We start from the raw sequence: 20385 nt of genomic DNA on the forward strand, positions 1-20385 counted from the left end.
GCCCGACCTGTTAACTCATCAGTTGGGTCAGTCTCACCCATCCCTCAGGTCCTTGAGGTTGGCTGCCTGGTTACTCCACTTCCAACCTTAGTCAGAGATAACTCTTTCTCCAGACGTTATCCACATTTTGTCCTTCTCATAAACCTTCCACTACTAAACTGTATTCCAGCAAGTGGAAGAGGTTTGCTGTTTGGGCCCAGCAACGTGGTATAGATCCCCTTACCGCCCCAGTACCTCAGGTTTTAGAATTCCTAGCTTCTTTGTTTTATTTGGGCTCTTCAGTTTCCACAATCAAAGTCCAACTGGCGGCTATTGCTAATTTTCATGTCTCCTTTGAGCCTTCCTTAATGGTAAACAGGCTTTGCAAATCTTTCCTTAAAGGGGCGTGGCTCCTTCGACCCCCAATAGCCCATCCTGTCCCTCCTTGGGACCTGAATATGGTTCTAGCTTCTTTAACTGCCCGCCCTTTTGAACCAGCAGCTACTTGTGATATGAAATTTCTATCTTGGAAAACCGTTTTTTTGGTGGCAATAACCTCTGCCAAGCGGGTCTCAGAGCTTCAGGCCCTCTGTTCTAGTCCTCCTTATTTGACCTTTCACAAAGACAGAGTATCTCTCGGGTTAAATCCCTCTTTCTTACCCAAGGTAGCATCCCCCTTATGCATTCAACAATCCTTGGAGCTTCCTGTGTTTTTTCCCAAATTCTCCAATAACGCAGAATACATTTTCCATCAGTTGGATGTTCACAGACAACTGCGTTTTTACTTAAGTAGGACCAATCAGACACGAAAGTCAGATCAGCTTTTTGTGTCCTTTGCAGAAAATAGGTTGGGTCAACCGGTGGCTAAAACCACCATAGCCAAATGGATTAAAGATTGCATCTCCTTCATTTATTGACAGTCGGGCAAAGAGCTACCATTCCCAATCAAGGCTCATTCTACCAGGGCAATGGCTACTTCTTATCGTAATATCTGTGCGGTCGCTACCTGGACTTCTCTGCACACTTTCATTTCTCATTACAAGATAGATGTGGCTTCTCGAGGTAGAGCTTCTTTTGGTTCCACAGTTCTCAGTGTTTTCCAATGAGCCACCCGGGAGTTAGGTGCTAGGGATGCTGTCCCATCAGTTATGAATGTAGGCGAGATAGGATCCCATTACATCTTTTAGTTATGTACTTACCATAACTTCGGATGTATGGGATCCATCTCGCCTACATTCATACGTACCCGCCCTCCTTCCCCCTTCCCATTGGATTTAGAGGAAATGTTGCTTCTACTGAGTTCTTTCTCTTGAAGGACTTTAGTTTGTTACAGTTGCTGTTATGTGTTCTGTGTCTGGATGTAGGTATGAAAGCGAACAAACAAGATCTGGGGAAGCAGGCGTGGTGCATTCTGGGATAAGGGGTAGCCCAGCCAATTAGAGACTTCGTTTTATTGTATAGTGGCCGAGTCGGGAACCCATCAGTTATGAATGTAGGCGAGATGGATCCCATACATCCGAAGTTATGGTAAGTACATAACTAAAAGTTTTGCTGAACAGATTCAATATTGGCAAAAAATACTTTGCTTCAGATTGCAAATTTACCTTAAATTGTGTATATTTTCTGCCCTCAGGGCTTAAGTCATGACTGGAGAGGGTCTGTAGACCAGCTCACAAACCTTGTTAACAACATTTTTATTTTTTAACAGCACAAATATTGAATCAAGTCAGTTTTCGACTGGAACAGCATCAGGGGCAGTAGGAATGTTGCTGCTTCCCACTGCTTGGTTAGTTTGGTTTTCTGTGTGCTTTATGGTGTCTGAGTTGTTGCCATGGCTTCCCCAACAAAGATACTGCTGTAAGTCTAGTGATTCTCCACATTAACCCTTAAGTGAGTGTAATGAGGTATGTCCTGCAATGGGCTGGTGCCTTGAAATGGATTAGTTTTAGTATAGCTTTTAACTTGTGTTCGGGATCAGCCAGAAAATACCTACATCAGCTACTGACTTAACTTGAAAGACCAATGCAGTGTGAATTAACATGCATTTTCTACAGTAAGTGTATGATTCTGAGAGTCACTGTTCACTGTAATGCTCCAGTGTTTTCTGAGCAGAGTTCTTTACATTTTCTTTTTGCCCATTCAGTTCTATGAGAGATCCCCCTTTTGACCGTGGAATTAATTAGATAATATAGAGTAAACTAAGGGTTTACCAAGATATTTTACTGTGAAACATTGAGATGACTTAACTTTATTTTGTAGGTATGAAAGACGGACAGAAAATTACCTTTCATGGTGAGGGGGACCAAGAGCCAGGTCTTGAACCTGGTGATGTCATAATTGTTCTTGATCAGAAGGATCATGACACATTTCAGAGGCGAGGAGATGACTTGATGACCAAAATGGACATCCAATTAGTAGAAGCTTTGTGTGGCTTCAGAAGGACATTGCAAACCCTTGACAAAAGGACACTTCTTATAACCTCAAAAGCAGGTAATGTTTTAGCAAGTATTTCATGGTGGTTTGTTTACAAAATTGATATACTAGAAAAAAGGTAATAGCATTCCAAGATTTTACCTTGAGGAAGCCTTCAGCATACAAACACCTGTATTCTAGAGATGCTTCCTTTTAAGACAATTGTAGGTGCTGATGTAGTGGTTAACAGCATACAGCTGCACGACAACTCTGGATAACTTAGTTGATTATCTGCCCGAGTTGAGAAGTATTTTAGGGGGAGTGTTTTTTTTTATATTGTATGTTCTGTTCTTACACCTAGACAGATCAACCTGCTTTAGTTGTGGCTCATGAGGCATGCTGCACAAAGACTAAATATGAGCAGTGCTGGTGAAATTGATGACTTACAGTGTAGGTGTATGACTGTTATGAGACAGAGCAGAGAAGGGTACAATATAGCATTGGTGGGAAAATGATACATATGCAGTCATGATAAATGTTCTTCGTGCTTCACTGTTGTAATCATCACCTGTGGGTTATCCCTGCTGTGGTAGTCCTTGGCTGGCCCGAATACCAGAGTTAATGTTTTCTGCATCTGCTGCTGTCGCTGGTTGATGTCAGGATGTCCTTCGTATAAAGGAAGGCAGCCAATGCCATTACATCAGTCCTTCTTGCCGTGGCGCCCGTAGCAGAAGCAATTCGAAAGTGTACCGGTCGGTTGCTACCAGACTTTGAATTACAGCTGAAAATGTCTGTCACCCCAGGGCTTTCGGATATTGGCAAAGGCTCTTGCCACCCCCATAGTGCCTTTTTTAGGCAAGGCTCAAAAGACAAACCCACCTCCATAAGTATCACAAGGGATAAGAAACTAAGAGTAATGCTACTCAACACCAGAAGTCTAAACCTCAAGATGCACGCACTCAAAACTCTCCTTAGCATGGAGAACATAGATATCTGTGCAGTAACAGAAACCTGGTTCAAGGCTCCCGAGAGCACCCCAGCACTACCAGGTTATACCTCATACCATGCTTTTCGGCCCCAAAACTTGGACCGAACCACAAAAGGAGGGGGACTATCAATATTCGTTAAAGATGCCCACACCTCCAGGTTGGTGGCACAGCACGAAGCATCAGAGACTATCCATGTGCAACTAACAGTGGGTAAAACTGCCTTCCAGTTTATAGCCTGCTACAGACCACCCTCCCAAACCCAGGAACCCCACTCGGCCTTCCTGAGAACACTGGAAAATATGAAGGTCTCTCCAAACACTATTATATCGGGCGACTTCAACTACCCAAACATAGACTGGGAGCATTACTCTAGCTCCAACACCCTAGCCCAAAGGTTCCTAGAATTTATAAACTCAAACACTATGGAACAACTTGTTACCACTCCCACAAGAGGGGAAAACATACTGGACCTGATCATCACCAACATGGGGGCTCTATGCTCCAGACTAGAAGTGTATCCCTCACTGGTAAGATCAGACCACAAACTAATCTCACTGGATATTCACATCCCGACCCCACCCCCTGCCCAGAAAACCACAGTGAAAAACTTCTCTAAAGCAAATTTCACACTCCTCAAAACAGAGGTGGAATCCTTCAAAGCCCCTGGGCCTGTGGAAAATACGGCCCAGACTGCAGAATCCTTTATAAACGCATTCTATGAACACCTTCAGGAATGCATGGATCATGCAATCCCAAACAAAACCAAGACCCAATCGTCCAAAGGCAAGCGTCCTGTCTGGTGGACCCCAGCCATAAACAAACTATGCAATAGAAGGAAGAAGCTACTACGTGATAGAGCAAAATCCCAAAAAGGGAAGGCATCTCTGATCAGTATTAGCAAAAACTACGGGCACTCATAAAATCGTCTAAGGCCAGCTTTGAGAGAAAAATTGCACAGAACACCAAGGATAATCACGAGGCTTTCTCTAGTTATGTTAGGAACCTGGGTGGGAATTCCCAGATATGCTCAGAATTAGTCCAAAATGACAAAAAATCCACTGAACCCACAGACATTGCCAACATCCTAGCTGACAGGTTCAGCGCAAACTCCCCCCCCCCTCCCCACCAAAAGGGCAAATATCTATCCCAGCAGAGTGCTGCCCCCCTGACATCTCAGATGCTCAGGTAAGAGCTGCCCTCTCCAAAGCAAAAAACACAGCATCAGTGGGACCAGACGGTGTCCCAGGCTGCATCCTACATGAACTCCAAGAAGAGCTAAACCCAAACATAAAACTACTGTTCAATCTCAGCCTTACTACAAGATATGTACCCAAAGAGTGGCGTACAGCAACAGTGGTCTCTCTCCACAAAGGTGGTGCCTCAACGGATCCTGGAAACTATCGCCCCATAAGCCTGACTAGCTTGGTCTGCAAAGCTATGAAAAGGATCATCATGGACCTCATAAATAAATATATTGGAGACCTACAGACACTGGATCCTACCCAGTTCGGCTTTAAGGGCAGATCCTGCCTCTTAAACCTGGTTGATTTCTTTGAAACAGTCACCAAGGCCATTGACGAGGGGAAGGTGGTCCACACAGCCTACCTGGACTTCACAAAGCCTTCATACAATACCCCACTTGGGCATTATAGATAAGCTCACCAGCTTAAATATAAACCACTATGTCACTAGATGGGTTGCAAACTGGCTCAAGGACAGAACCCACATGGTTAGAATTGCTGGAGCCATGTCATACTCCAAACCAGTTACATGTGGCGTCCCACAAGGTACAGTCCTGGGACCTCTCTTGTTCGGTATATATTTCTCGGAGGTACAGGCCAACACGGAAGGACTGTGGCTGACCAAGTTCGCAGATGACTGCAAACTAGGCGCCATAATCGACTCTCCAGCCGACACAAGCATCCTACAAAAGGGCCTTATAGAAACAGACAACTGGTGCCAGAGCCATGGCCTCAAGCTAAATGCCAAAAAGTGTATATTCATCCCCTTTGGCAAAAACAAAAGTGCCCACAAATTACCACATAGGTGGTAATCCATTAAGTACGGAAGAAGTAATTAGGGACATGGGGACCCAAGTTGATAGCAGTCTCTCATTTGAAAACCATGTGGCCAAAGTGGTTAGAAAAACATTTTATATAGTCCACCTAATCATGAAGGGATTCACATCTAGATCAGGGGTGGTCATTGTGCCTCTTTATTCATCTCTCATCAGGCCCATAATTGAGTACAATGCCCCTTTTGGGATGTACCTTACCAGACACTTGCAGCAACTGGAAAGACCCCAAAAGTACCTCACCAAGAGGATCAAAGGGCTCAAACAGATGCCATATGCTGCCCGGTTAAAGAAACTCCAGCTCTACTCAGTGGCATACCGCCTCCTCAGAGGCGATCTGTGCCTGATGTATAAAGCCATGTCCAACCCGGAATTAATGGACATGCTGCACCTCAGAAAATCCAAATCCCATCGAGCTACATGCTAGAGAGACTTGAACCTCAGCACTGAAATAAATAGGACATGCTGGAGGGACAGATTCATAACCCAGAGGCTCCCTTCACTCTGGAATAAAATCCCAGTCCAGGTTAGGCAGAGTCCCTCATTGACTCTCTTCAAGAGGAATCTTGAGTGGATGGGAGATTGTAGGTTTACCCCGTATATCAGTTCTGTGTCTCTGTTAGACAGAGGCACAGTATACTGACCTTGAAAAAGGGCATAGCAAAATTCATTTAAAATGGGTGGCAAAAGCCAAACACACTCTGGCTAGGCTTATAAATGCCCTAGGGCAGATAGCCTAGTATGAACCTGTGAACGTATAAAACTAAGTACCCCGTTGGGGATCCTTTTTTCTTGCACTAACCGATGTCCAAAAAAGTTCACAATTGTCTCGCCTGTGGAAAGCAAATACCACACAGACTTCCATTCACTTGTTTAGGCCCAGACCACGACTTCCCCCGTTGCCAGTTCTGTGCCCTCTTTCATGTGAAAACCATTCATCGTAGAGCTCTTATTATAGCCAGGTATTTTCGTCTTCCATCTTCGTATTCCAAAATGGCATCCATCAGCCAACAGTCCGTAGACATTCCGAAAAAATGTAAGGATAAAGATGGAGACAGACCACACAAGGCTAAGCCTTCCGATGACTCTACCGTTAAGCACATCGTCAGTTCCCTGGCATTCACTGAGGAGCCTTTGCAGCCCCTGATGCCCAATTTGATACCTTTGCAGGCCTCTACTGAGACCTTTTCGTAGTCCGGTATGCCATAGAAATCGTCATAGTCTTCCAAGCCCTTGGTTGTCTCTGCCTCGGTTGGGTCCGTAGCTGCGACGCAGGCACCGGCTTCCAAGGAGGTTTTTCGCACTACCGAATGTAGACAGAAAACAACGTCTTCTCCTCTGACTACAGTTTCTGTCAGACCGATGGATACTCTTGGGCCTAGAATCAAGGCCACTCCTAGGAAAACTACCTCTAGCCACCATTTTACTCCTGCTCCATCACCCCAAACTCAAATGCCTAAAATGGCAGAGGATCTTATCAACCTTGTCAGGGGTAGTCAGGCCACAACTTCTAAAAGAAAAGAGACCTTTCTCCTGAAATACTGACAGAACAGGATTCTGAAGAGTCTGATTATTCAGATTTTGAAGAGGAACAACAACCTCTGACTGCTTATGAGGATTCAGATGCAGAGGAATCCATTCCTTCTCCCTCCCCACGAGAATATCTTTTCTTTGGGGAAACCCTTCACACCCTCAGGGAACATTTCCACTGGAAATCCCAGGACTTCCCTTAGTCTAAGAAATGACTGAGAGTTTCTAGACACCTACCCCAGCACAGATCTTTGGCCATCACTCCAATTTTAGAGGTGGTTGATGTCTTCCATGAATCCAGCTTAACTCCTGCTGCTCTCCCACCTGCTCCCAGAAAACCTGACAGGTATTAGAGTACTGGATTCTCACAAATACCTATGCAGAAATCCTGCTGCAGACACTGAGGTTCCTTCTGACAAGGACTCCAGAGCTCTGGACATATGGGGTAAAAAAGTATACACCTCTGCAACGTTGGCTATCCGAGCACTCGTCTGTCAGTCCCACATGTTAAAATATCAGCAGCATACTTTGGAACTATTAAAACAAAATAGTTCATCCTTTCCTGACGGTGCCAATTCAAAAGAGTTTGCAGATTTACTGCACTCTACTTGTCAAGTGGCTAAACACTCACTACACTGTGGATATGACGCCCTAGAAGCCTCAAGCAGGGCAGCAGTGGCAGGATCTGTCATTAGGAGACATGCATGGTTGAAGGAACAAACCTCTCCCTGATCATGTCATATCTAAATTACTTGATGCACGCTTGTATAAGGACCGCTTGTTTGGAGTAAAAGCAGAAGAGATGCTTAAAAAGATGGAAGACAAAGCAAAATCTATGCAAACAATAAAAGATTTCCTTTCGGTACAACCTCCTAGGTTCACCAGGAATTTCTCCTCAAAACACTGGTCCTTTTCTGCACCAGCAGACAGGGGCAAGTTAAGCCCCGCAGGGACAGACCACGCAGACTTCTATCCCAGGGACAGGAGAGAACCAAACAGTGGACCACTTCCACTCCAAAGGTAGGGAGTTCTAAGCCATCCCTCTGACTCCCTCTCCCCCCTGCCCTCTTTAGTCACCAAAAACTAGGAGGAAGGCTCTCCCTCTGCAGAGAAAACTGGCTTTCTGTAAAAAAAGGACCAGTGAGTCTTAAAGATCATTCTTCAGGGATACAAATTCTCCTTCAACGAACTCCCAATTGTAAGAGGGTGCCCATACTTACCTCCAAATCAGTGGGCAAAGGCATTGAAACAAGTCCAAACTCTCATATCCCAAGTGGCAGTAGAACCTGTCTCCTCAGATCAAACAAGCAAAGGCTATTCCTTGCTCCTAGAAGAGGGCACTTGGTGCCCTATCCTGGATCTATCCATTATGAACACCTTCCTGGTGGTCCCCATATTCAAAATGCTAACTTTGCAGTAGCTGCTGCCTATGCTGACAAAATGCCTGGTTAGTTACCCTAGAGCTAAAAAATGCCTACCTCCACATCCCCTTAATGGAATCCTGTAGGAAATTCTTTCACTTCAGAGCAGGCTCACAACAGTTTCAGTTCTCTGTGCTACCCTTTGGCTTATCTACTGCTCCCAGGGTATTCACCAAATGCTTAGCCCTGGCCATAGCCTTTTGCAGACAGAAAACTATACAAATTTACCCTTATCTAGACGACTGCCTCATTCAGGCAGATTGCAAAGAAAAGCTCCTCAAGGACCTCCTCTTTGTCAAAACCCTCCTAATCTCCTTAGGGTACACTGTCAACAAGAAGATATCAAAGCAAACACCCTCCAGGAAGATCATTTTCTTGGGAGCACTGCTAGACACAGGATCCCAAATGGCCTTCCTATCCCAGAAAAGCAGAGCTAGAGCTTTCTGCTTGTCTATTTTACCCAGATGGCTTCCAGAAGTCACCTCACTGTGAAGAAGTTCCTGCAAGCCATGGGGTACATGGCTTCTTGCATCCTTCTAATTCCTCTGGCCAGTCTTCACATAAGAATTTCAGTGGTACCTCAAGAACCTTTGGTGTAAACTCTAGAGACCTCTCGCCCTCTGATCCCCTGTATAAGGCCAGAGTTTCTCTGGTGGGCAGGGGCCTGTGCCTAGAACAAGGGCTTTTCCTTCACCCTGTGCCCAACTGGGCAGACCATTACCACCTACGCCTCAGACATAGCTTGGGGCGCTCACCTAGAAGGCAGGTGCACCCAAGGTCCTTGGGATGCCCAGTAGCTTCCCTTACACATCAACTAGAAGGAAATGATGGCCGTAAAAAAGTCTCTGACATCCTTCAAACCCCATCTGAAGCCAGAGATTCTTATCAAAACAGACAACTCCACATTAATGTGGTACATCAACAAACAGGGAGGGACCCAATCTTACCCTCTGTGCAGGATAGCCATGAACCTCTGGCTGACAGCCTCTTCCATGGGACTACACCTGATATTACAATACCTACCAGGGATCAACAACACCCTGGCAGACCACTTCAGCAGAAACATACTGGACCCCCGCTAATGGCAGCTCCACAGAAATATATTTTTACAAATTACTCGGGCGTGGGGACTCTGGAGGGTGGATCTCTTTGCTTCGCATCTCAACCATCAGCTGAAAAAATTCTGTACCAGGGAGTATCACCACCTAGTATGGAAAGTGGATGCCTTGACCTTCCCCTGGAACACTCTTTGTGTAAGCATTCCCCTCCTCTGCCTCATTCCAAAGGTACTTTTCAAAATAAGGGAGGAGACCAAAGGCCATCTTCATTGCTCCACATTGGCCCAGACAACATTGGTATCCCTTACTGCACAGGCTGACCTTACAGCTTCCCAGGCAGCTTCCCCTGATCTCAGACCTCTTAACTCAGGTGGGAGGAATGCTGCACCCAGACTTGCAGACTCTGAAACTATCAGCATGGCTAATACTCTAAAGGCAAGCAAGGGCCCCCTGTTAAGCAAATGGGTCCTAGACATTATCACAGAGGCCAGAAGGCCCAGCACCAGAAAATCTTTCACAGAAAAATGGAAAAGATTCTGCTCCTGGAGCCAGTCCAGAGGGGGCAGTATCTCACAACCTTCCATCCCTCTTATCCTGGACTACCTAGTGGAGCTACTTAATAGTGGCCTCTCCTTCTCTAAAATCCACACCTCAGCCATTTCAGCTCATTTTGATACAGAACAGCCCCCGTTCTCCAATCCCATGATTAAACAATTCCTCAGAGGGTCTTCTAATATCAGACCTCTCAGACCTCCCAGAAGGCCACCCACTCCATCCTGGGACTTGAATTATGTTCTGGAAAAACTAACTTTACCTCCTTTCAAACCTGTTGCTTCAGCAGAACTAAGATACCTCTCCTGGAAGACTGCTTTTCTCCTAGCCATCACCTCAGCCAGAAGGGTTTCAGAACTTCAAGCACTGATGGCCATTGAGCCCTTCACCATCTTCCATGCAGACTTGGTCTCCCTGAGGACTAATCCTCCTTTATGCCCAGGGTGGTATCTAATGCAACTCTCATCCAGGCCATACATCTACCTACCCTCTTGACTAACCCTCAAAACAAGGGGGAAAGAATTCTGCACTCACTAGACGTGCACAGACAGCTCAGATACTATCTGGACCATACTAAACCCTTCAGGAAAACAGACCAACTATTTGTCAACTTTGCCCCAGGGGCAGAGGGGAAGACCATTTCCAAATAGATATCACACAGTATCCATTTCTGCTATAGATTGCATGGGATGCACCCCCCCCCCCCCAGTCTGTTCAAACCCATTCTACTAGGGCAACCTCCACTTCCACCGCATTCCTCAGAGGAGTTCCCACCAGGGGCATCCTGGAAGCTGCCACCTGGACTTCTGTCCATACCTTTACCAAGCATTACTACCTACCTGTATTTTCTATGGCTTGGGTAGGGTGTGCCTATGTAGCTCTGCAGGGCATGCTGACCCATTCCTAGGTCTCTAATCCTACCACCCCTCTCCTCAGCTTTGGGAATCCTCCTACAGGTGATGACTGCAACAGTAAAACACGAAGAACATAGTACAGTTGTGTACACTTACCATAAATGAAGATGTTTGATTGTATTCACTGTTGCACTCTGGTTTCCCACCCTCCTCCCTTTTATATCTTCTTTCTTTAGGTAGACATAAGTTTCTAATGGTGGCTTTTAGCCACCAGGATCACTTTACCATATTTACTTGGGTCTCTGACTGGTTAGGGCAAGAAAAACTGATGTAATGGCATTGGCTGCCTTCCTTTATAGCACTGACGTCCTGATGTCAAGCAGCAAGTGACAGCAGCTGACGCAGAAAAACATTGACTCTGGTATTCGGACCAGCCGAGGGCTACTACAGCAGGGATAACCCACAAGTGATGACTGCAACAGTGAATACACTAGAACATCAACATTTATAGTAAGAGTACACAACTGTACTTTATGTTCATGTTTTTTTTTTCAGTTGAGAAAATATATTGTGCTGGTTCAGGCACTGAGAATGCCCACTGTCACCTAGCAGAGCGGCAGATGCTTAGGGTAGGAGTTGTCCATCTGAATGATGGTGATTGCAAAGACTGCAGTTAACACTTTTAGATGGGAATTCATTCAAGGTAGAATGTTTCCCACTGCTGCAGTAGCCTTAATCATCCAGCTTCCAAAAGCACTGGCTCCCTCCCACACTTTACTATTCACTGCTGATTGTCAGCCCTGGTTATGGAAAATCAAGCAGTCAGAGTGGAACATCTTCAGTACTTTGTCATCACGTGAAGAAGCAGCCTAGAGTTTCACAAGAGCAACAGTCAACATTTCTGCTTCTTTCTGGTATAAGTCCTCTTTGGGGAATCCCTCCACACCAAAAATGTATTATTTATATTAAATATATATTTTTTTTTAATTTTTAACAGTTCTGGCCCTTTTAGAAACCCGATAATTCTATAATGGAAGTTTCCTGTCGGGGACAGTTATTTTTTTTGCTTTGGCTAATTTGGAGGCTTATTTTCCTACAAAATGTAGTTTTGTGGGGAGGTGTCTTGGGCAGGGAATAACTGATTTATGCAGTGCTTGTCCTCATGCCTTTTTTTTTCTCAGACTAAATTTATTTGAAAGATGTTTGACAGGCATTCTGGAACTCTTAGCTCATCTAGCGACCTGTTTTAAAGTACAATTAGCAGCCATCTCTTTTTCAATGTTTGGGATGATAATTTGTCTCTAATTTCAAACAAGCTTTGCAAAACCTTCTTGAAAGTAGTTTTATTACTAAGCCCACCACACAAAGATCCTTCTCCTTGGGACCATAACATGGTGCTATATTTTATAGTTCAACCTACCTCCATTTGAGCCCGCAGCGACATGTGACAAATGTTTTGTCTTGGAAAGCCATTTTCCTAGTAGCAATTACTTTGGCTAGAATATCAGACACTCAGGCTTTATGTTCCCTGCCTCCATATCTGATTTTTCATAAAGACAAGGTTTCCTTGCGTACAAATCCTTCCTTTTTACCTAAAGTTGTTTCGGTGGCTAATATAAGTTGAAGCATTAACTTGCCCATCTTCTTTCCTACTTAACTAATAAAGGAACAATCTTCTTTTGATTTTTCCCGGTTAGAGGTCACCACAGTGGAACTATAGTCCGCAGAATAATTGGCAGTGGAGTTTTACGGTGCCAAATTGCCAGCCCGGCACCCAACCTTCCACAGAAGACGCGCACACACACACCTAGGGCCAATTTAGCATGTCCAGTCCACCTGTAGAAAGTCTTTAGGATGTGGGAGGAAACCCACGCGACTGCAGGGAGGACATGCAGTCTCATACAAGGCACCCAGCCAGGAATCAAACCGGAGAACCTCTTGCTGTGAGGCGGCAATGCTAACCTCTACACCACAGCGGCCACCCAGTAATAAAGTAGAATGCGTACCACATTTATTGGACGCTCATAGACTATTATGTTTTTACCTGCACAGGATGAAAGAATTTAGGAAGGCAGATAATTGTTTCTTTTTCCTGTCCTAGAAAGAGTTAACCAGTATCCAAAGTTACTCTAGTGAAATGGTTATCTGATTGCATTACGTTAGTCTACAGCAGACAAGGTGCAGTTCTTCCTAGACCTGTTCAGGCTTATTCACCTAGGGCCATGCCGCTCTATGGTATCTGTATGGACTACACCAGAGAGACTCAAAGAAAAACTTGAATGGTCTGAGGAAACAACTTTGGCCACAGCAGAGTCATTTGCCTGCAGATGAGGCAAATTGCCACCGTGCTGTGATAAAACTTGCTTAACAATCTTGATGTGGCCAAAAATGTCTGACTGAGGGACGGTTACTTTGTTCCATGGTCAAGACAAAAATGGTGCTTCCCTGCTAAGGTTAGCATTAATAGCCAGTAAACAGGAAAGTAGCAATGTAACCTTTAACCAGAAAGAATACAGTAAAACACAACTTTTTAACAGAAGACCTTAGGGCTTTCCACACTGGCTCACCAGAAGCTGAGCACTCAGCTAGTCATTTTGATTTTTTTTTTCATTTCTTTTCTTTGTTCTTACTTTCTCTACCCTTATTTTTTCCATTTCTTTTAATGTTTCTTAGCTAGACTGGGAGAACTAATAAAAGGAAATCCTGTTAAAGCATGAAGGAGTACTTTCAAGACCAACTTAGTACTGATGTCAGCCAAGGCCCTAGACCTGAAAAAGGCACAGGCCTCAGTCTTGTTCTTGTAGTTGTCAGGAAATTACCCAACTGATTTTTCTTCTCTCAATTAACATGTCTGCATGGTATCTACCTAAACTGTCTACATACTACTTTCTCTATAGTTAGTATCTACTGGCTTCTCTTCTCAGGCATCCTAACAGGATTAGTGAGACTAGCTAAAGACCTCATCTCCATAGTTAAATCTAGACAAACTTTTGCATTCTCAGGGATCAGTGTAACCTATTCTAGAACATCAAAAAGGCAAAGGAGTCTTACTCCAGGTTATTCCTAATTCCCAGAAAAGAAGGTTCTTGGTTTCCTATCTTAGACCTATCAACCTCAATCAGTTTCTCTTGGTTTAAAAAATTCAAAATGCTGACTCTTCAAAAACTCTTGCCCATAAATCCCTCTGGCCTTTATGGTTTCTCTGGATCTAAAAGATGCCTACCTGCACATCCAAATTCAGGAATCGCACAGAAGCTTTCTTTGTTTCAGAGTAGGTTCCATTCACTTAATTTGCATTACTGCCCTTTGGCTTGTCTACTGCTCCAAGGGTTTTCACCAAGTTATTAGCCCATGTAGTTGCCTTCTGCAGGATCAGAGAGGTCCATATGTACTCCTACCTGGACAATTGCCTGATACAAGGCCAATAATCTATTAAAGCTTTGCAAGGATCTGAAGTTTACCTAAGACATCTTGTCCTCCCTGGGCTTCATAATCTGCAAAAATCCAAAACTGTTCCAACCAACAAGATGGTTTTCTTGGGGGCACTCCTGGACTCTCTTCTTTAAAAAGCCTTCCTTCCCCTAGATAATGTTTCTTTTGATCCACTCCTTTCAGAGAATCCAGCATAACCAATGCTTCTCAGCCAGAGAATTTCTCCACACACTGGGATACATGGCATTATGTATACTCATGGTTCTCCTGACTAGGCTGCACTTGAAACTCCAGTGGTACCTCAAATGTATGGTGCCACACTTAGTCCCTAGAGACCGAGATACAGCTGATCCATTGTTTCAAAGAAGAGTTTGTATGGTGGGCACAGGCTTGTGCCCAAATTCATGACCTTCCACTCAGCTTGACTCCCAGGGCCAAACTCACTACAGATGTCTAAGACAGCCTGGGGTTCTCACTTTCTACACCAATCCCAAGGGAAGTCGGGGGGCTCTGTCCAAGGACAGACAAACTGGAAAGAGCTTACGGCAATGCAAAAAGACCTGGTAGCTTTCAGGGAAAAATAGGAACCAGGGGTCCTGTTAGTCAAAACAGAATACCACAGTCATGTGGTACATAAATAGGCAGAGTGGCACCCACTGTTACCCTCTATGCTGCCTAGCAGTGCAAGTTTGGGAAACTGTTCACTCTCTGGGGTTGCACCACCTGGCTCAAAACCTTCCAGGGGCTCAAAAAACTGTAGCAGATCATGTCAGTAGAAACGTGATGGACCCGCACAAATGGGATTTGCATCAGGAATTTTTTTCTCAGCATGGCCTAGAGACTGGGAGTTCCAAACATAAACATCTTTGCCACCAAGGAAAATGCTGAAGTGGAAATCAGCCTGGAGAACAGATGTCTTCTCCTTCCCTTGGACTCATCTCTTCACTTATGCATTCCCTCCCTTACCCATTCTGCCGCGAGTGCTTTTAAAGATAAGTGAAGGAGAGCCCAAGGGCAATACTGATAGCCCCAGATTGGCTCAGGCAGCACTGGTATCCTCTGCTTCTCAAACTAGCCAACCAGAGTCTATCTCAATTTTCTCCCTTAAGACAAGCGAAGGCTTGTGCAGTTCAGCTTGCAGACCCTCAGCCTTCCAGCTTATATAATTCCACAGCATCCAGGAACAAGCTTAACCTAAGCAATCAGGTTCGGGACATTCAAGGAATCCAGAAGGCCTAGAACTAGGAAACAATACTTGGCTAAGTAGAAAATTTTCCATCTGGTGCCAGCAGCACCACATCCTGATTCCATCCAGATTGATACCATTCTAGATTACCTGACTAGACTGGTTTATAAAAACCTTTCCTATTCTTCTATTAAAATTCATGCATCTGCCATTTCAGCCCATATAACTTATCTGCCTGTCTCTCTTTACATCCCCTGTTAAGACAGTCTCTTAGGGGAGTCATCCACATCAGACCTCACAGGAAGCAACTCCCTCCATTAGACCTTAAGTTTGTTCTAGAGAAATTGACATTGCCTCATTTATTTCAAACCTGCAGCCTCTGTCAAAATGAAGTTTCTAACTTAGCCAGCAGCAGGGCAGTTTTCCATCACATTAGCCAGAAGAGTCTTTGAACCGCAGGCACTCGCGGCGGTGGAACCATTCCTCATCTTCCACCCAGACGGGATTTCTCTCAGAACTAACCCTTCATGCCCAAGGTGGTCACTGACACTTCTCTAATTCAAACCATTCACCTGCCCACATTCTTTCCCACACCTCAAAACAAAGGGGAAAAAATATTTCATTCCATGGATGTGCATAGGCAGCTAAGCTATTTTAACAGAACAAGAACCTTGAGGAAATCTGACCAGCTCTTTGTGACCTTTGCCTCTGGCTCTGAGGGAAAACTCAACTTCTAAACAGGCTGTCATAAAGGATCTCCCACTGTATCTCTGTAATAACTATTATGGCAAAAAAAAATCTCCTGAGGCTGTCTAGTCATGATCCACTAGGGCTAATGAAACCTAATTTGCTTTATTGAAAGGAGTCTCTATTAAGGACATACTGGAAGCTGCCACCTGGTCATCTGTGCATACCTTCACCAAACACTACCACTTGGCATCCTTTTTCTAGGTCCAGAACAGGATTCACCACTGCAGTATTGCAAGGCATCCTGTCCACTCCTTAATCGTCCCCTCTTCAGCTTTGGGAATTTTTCCACAAGTCAGGATAGCAACAGTTAAACACTAAGAAAATAATACAGTTATCTACATTTAACATAATAGATGTTAGTGTGTTCACTGTTGCAGTCTTTCCCTTCTTCCTTCCCCTTAGCCTACTAGGTAGTCTACTTATAACCTTTTTAGCCAAGGGAATTCCTCATGGCCTCTCTCACTGTAGGGGTTCTCTTCCTCATTTCTCTACTGCCCACTTGGGGCTCATCCCTGGTAGGAAACAAGAAAAAATTGAATCTGATGTCTGTTCAGTCTTCATCAAATCTGTGAGTCTTTGTTCTGAGCACTGAACCAACTTGGTCGTCGGCAAGCTTAGGATTCCAAGCTAGAGCTCCTCCCACCCTACCCATACTGCCTAGCTCCTCTCAGATACCTCTGATCTCATTTGCCACGCACAGCGAAGCATCATGCGTCTGTTAGAGCTCCTCCCAGGCATTTTTGATATGTGTTTTGGTCAGTTGTAAGTGGTTTTGACCTTTTCCCTCTCTTCCCCTACCCTCCCTTTTCTTTTGTGCCTGTTTGGTTATTTTTTTTTAACCAAATGTAGTTGTGTTTTTTTTCCAAGCATGGTCATCACGTTTTATCTCTGTCTTCCTACCCTTTTTCTGCTATTTTGACAGAGAAATCTCTTAAACCTATTGAAGTTTAAGAAATGCACGCCTGTAGGCACAAAATCCCTGTATCTGATGCCCACTGGGAGTGTTTACTGTTTTGTGTCCTGCCCTCCTTCAGGTGGCTTGGTCTATTTGCAAGGCCTTTCTTCCCTGGATCCTTGCAGATACAAGAAACAAGCTTGTTCTCAGGGGTCTTCTACCCCTCCTTCTCCTGATATTACTTCTACCTCAAGCTCTCAAAACTCTGGCAAAAACTGAGGCCAGGGACCATAAACTGCCCCTGAACCCCTCAGTGTCCGAGTCAGAGCCTACAAAAAAGGCCCCGAGACTTTCGGCATAGAGTCCCCTGACTCCGATACCGGTGTCTTCCTCTGCACCCAGTGCTTCTGCTCCCTCTTTTGTGGCGCCAAGCATGTCTGAGAGGATTGCTTCACCCAGGCATTCCAGACCCTCCTCTTTGTCCTCTTCATCAGGTCCTCTAGGAGCCTGTCTGAGAATGAGGTGGATAGATTGATGAGGAAGTTTCTCCATACGCAGATCCAGATGGGGGTCCTCTCATCTCCATCCCCTACATAGATAGATTGATGAGGAAGTTTCTCTATACGCAGATCCAGATGGGGGTCCTCTCAGGTCAATCCCCTACAGGATCTGTGAGCAGAGCTTCTCCCTGTAGGATTGTTTCTCCTTCTCTGATCCAGCCTACCATTTCAGAGCTCCCAGATCCATTGGTTCCTGGGTCCGGTCCATCAGGCCCGATAGTCCTTACTTAGAGTTAGACTACTTCCTTGACTTGCTTGGTTCTAACTGCTTTGTGGCTGAATGTGTCTTTGAGCTGAAGCTTCAACTTTGTCTGACGGGATGACTTCATTTCCGAAGCTCTCAGTGTTTCCTTTCGGTGCCTTGGCGTTCAACAGCTGTGCACGGACTCCCCCCTCAGAGCGGAGGGTTGCTGGTGACAGGGGGTGGTCTGTTCCTGATCCCTGGGGACAGGGGAGGATTCCTTGTGACTCCAGTACTACTCCTGCCTTTGAGGTGGAGAGGGTCCTCTCCACTCCTACGAGACCTCTGGACCCTAGAGTTTTGGATCCACCCCTTCCTCTCCTAAGCTCTGCGTTGGAGACATCTCTGCCACTGGGACAGACAGTTCCTCAGGGCCTCCAGACTGTTCCACTTAAGGAAGCCTAGACCTCTTCCGACACCTCCCTGGAGCATCCCACCAAGGAGATTCTCCAGAAGAAAAAGTGCAAAAGGAGGCACCTGGATTCCCCTGAGGAATTTATGACAGACACCGACTTCGATGAAGGGGAAGAGGTCCTCTAGATCTCCACACAGCATCTCCTTTGGAGACATTTTAGAGATTCTTTGCTAGAGAGGTGGTTGGTTGGCTCCAAATCCCACCCCAGATGAGTCAGTGTTCTCGGAGGCCTTTGGGACCCCCCACAGAGTGCCTCGTAGACCTGGTGTCTGCAAGGGCATGGCTGGATGTGGCTGTGTGATTTTTAAAGAATATTGTAAGATATCTTTTGTCAATGCCCCCTTTGACAGTTCCTCCCTCTTTGGACGGACTGTTTGGCACACTTCCCTGCAGTGAGAAAGACAGAGACCCTATCTGCCATCGGAATTCTCCACCCTACAAAGATCCTTCTGCAGGAATCGGCTCAGGAGAAAAGTGTTTCAGAAAATCCCAGAGTCCTTTCCAGGATGCTGAGAGATTTTCCCCCAGGGGTAGAGGAGGAAATAATTCAAGTGGTAGATGCTATCCTTGAGGCAGAGGGGGGTCCGCTGTTATCAGGGGTCTCATCATTCTCCCTTGGAGAAATCCTTGCAGCATCCCTGAGGTGTTGCCTGACTGTCACTATCTGGAGGCAGTAGAGGGCCGATGCTCCTTGCACCTAGAAGCCTGGCAGGGCCGGTGCTAGGATTTTGGGGGCCCCCAGCAAGTTTCAAGTTGGGGGCCCTACCCAGAAGAATATAAAGTGTGACCAAATTGCTGTCACACCCCCTTCCCTGCCAAGCTCATCCAGCACCATTTAAAGATCACTATAGAGGTGATCATTAAAGGCCTTCAAGTGTTTGTCTGCTTAATTCCCATGATTGCCTTCTTTTCCCTTTACCATAGTTAAAATCCTTACTTCTTCCATACCCTTGTTCCAAGCTTCCTCTAAGTGTTCTACTCCATCTATGGCACCAAGCTTATCAGTCATTATGCTCTAAAGCCATCGCTGGAATGTACGCTGGTACATGAGTAGGGAAGTGCCATTGTGGTTCAATAAATTTATTGTTTCATTTTATCATCAACATCAACCCTCTTTTTCACATTTTCTACATGGGGTAAGGGTGTCATGTTAAATTTTGCCATTTCTCTCGATTCAATGTCACACTCCTGCTCTCTTCGACACATATGCCAGACTGTCATAGATCTTCAATCAATCCATTCACCTCTTTGCTGGATGCCCTCATTTCTTCTTAACTTCTTCCTGTCTGTCCCAAATCTTTGTCACCATATTGTCTTCTGCTTTTCTGCACATGTGCATGCACCACAGTAATCTGTTCTCTGATATTTTCTGGAATTGGAGCTACTTTGGCTTCTGATCTGACGTTCACATTTCTTAATCTGTCCCACAGTGTGCATCATACCACCCTTCTACTTAGGGTGCTAGAGCCCTGAGTAATTCCTTGAAATGTTGTACTTTTTCTCTAGTCAACCTCCAGGTCTTCAGCCTGGTCTCTGTTGACCTTAGAGCCTTCTCTGACCACTGCTTGCAGCTGATTGTGGCAACCAGTGCTTTATGCTGTGGGCTGACTGTTTCACTGGGGATGACTTTGCAATTACTGATTCTACCCCAGTGCCTTTTTCTTATTAGGAGACTTCTACCTGAGTTGCATGTTGGTCACTTTTATATAATCTTGTGACTGTCCCTCTTTCTGAACCATTTGTTGGCTACTATCAAGCCATTTTCCAGACAGAATTCCTCCGGAGTAGTAGTCTCTGGATGCCAAGCCAAGTGGCTTTGCTTCACTGCCCTTCCATACATAGAATGTCCAGCTTCCTTCATACCATCATGTAATCTGCTTCTAAGCGCCATCCTGTCGTGAACCTACACTGAGTGTAAGCAATTCTTGGTTCATGTTTGGCAGGTTGATTGGTTTTATGTCCAGCTTTTTCTCAACAGCGTTAACCCAGGCTGGTAAACTGGACACAGGCAAGCCAGTAGCTTATTGACTCAGGGCT

General features: G+C 45.2%; 1 protein-coding gene across 4 annotated transcripts in view; it reads left to right on the top strand.

Moving 5' to 3' along the window:
* The window catches only part of DNAJA4 (DnaJ heat shock protein family (Hsp40) member A4), a 404528-nt gene that overhangs the window by 260010 nt on the left and 124133 nt on the right, over positions 1-20385 (top strand). For all 4 annotated transcript variants that reach the window (XM_044077833.1, XM_044077832.1, XM_044077835.1 and 1 more), the window contains one exon: positions 2239-2469. In XM_044077833.1, coding sequence (XP_043933768.1) covers positions 2239-2469 — 231 coding nt within the window. The remainder of the gene's footprint in view (positions 1-2238; positions 2470-20385) is intronic.

Source organism: Protopterus annectens, chromosome 7.part0, assembly GCF_019279795.1.
Source record: "Protopterus annectens isolate FY-2018-M chromosome 7.part0, PAN1.0, whole genome shotgun sequence".
In the NCBI taxonomy this organism is placed as follows: domain Eukaryota; kingdom Metazoa; phylum Chordata; order Ceratodontiformes; family Protopteridae; genus Protopterus; species Protopterus annectens.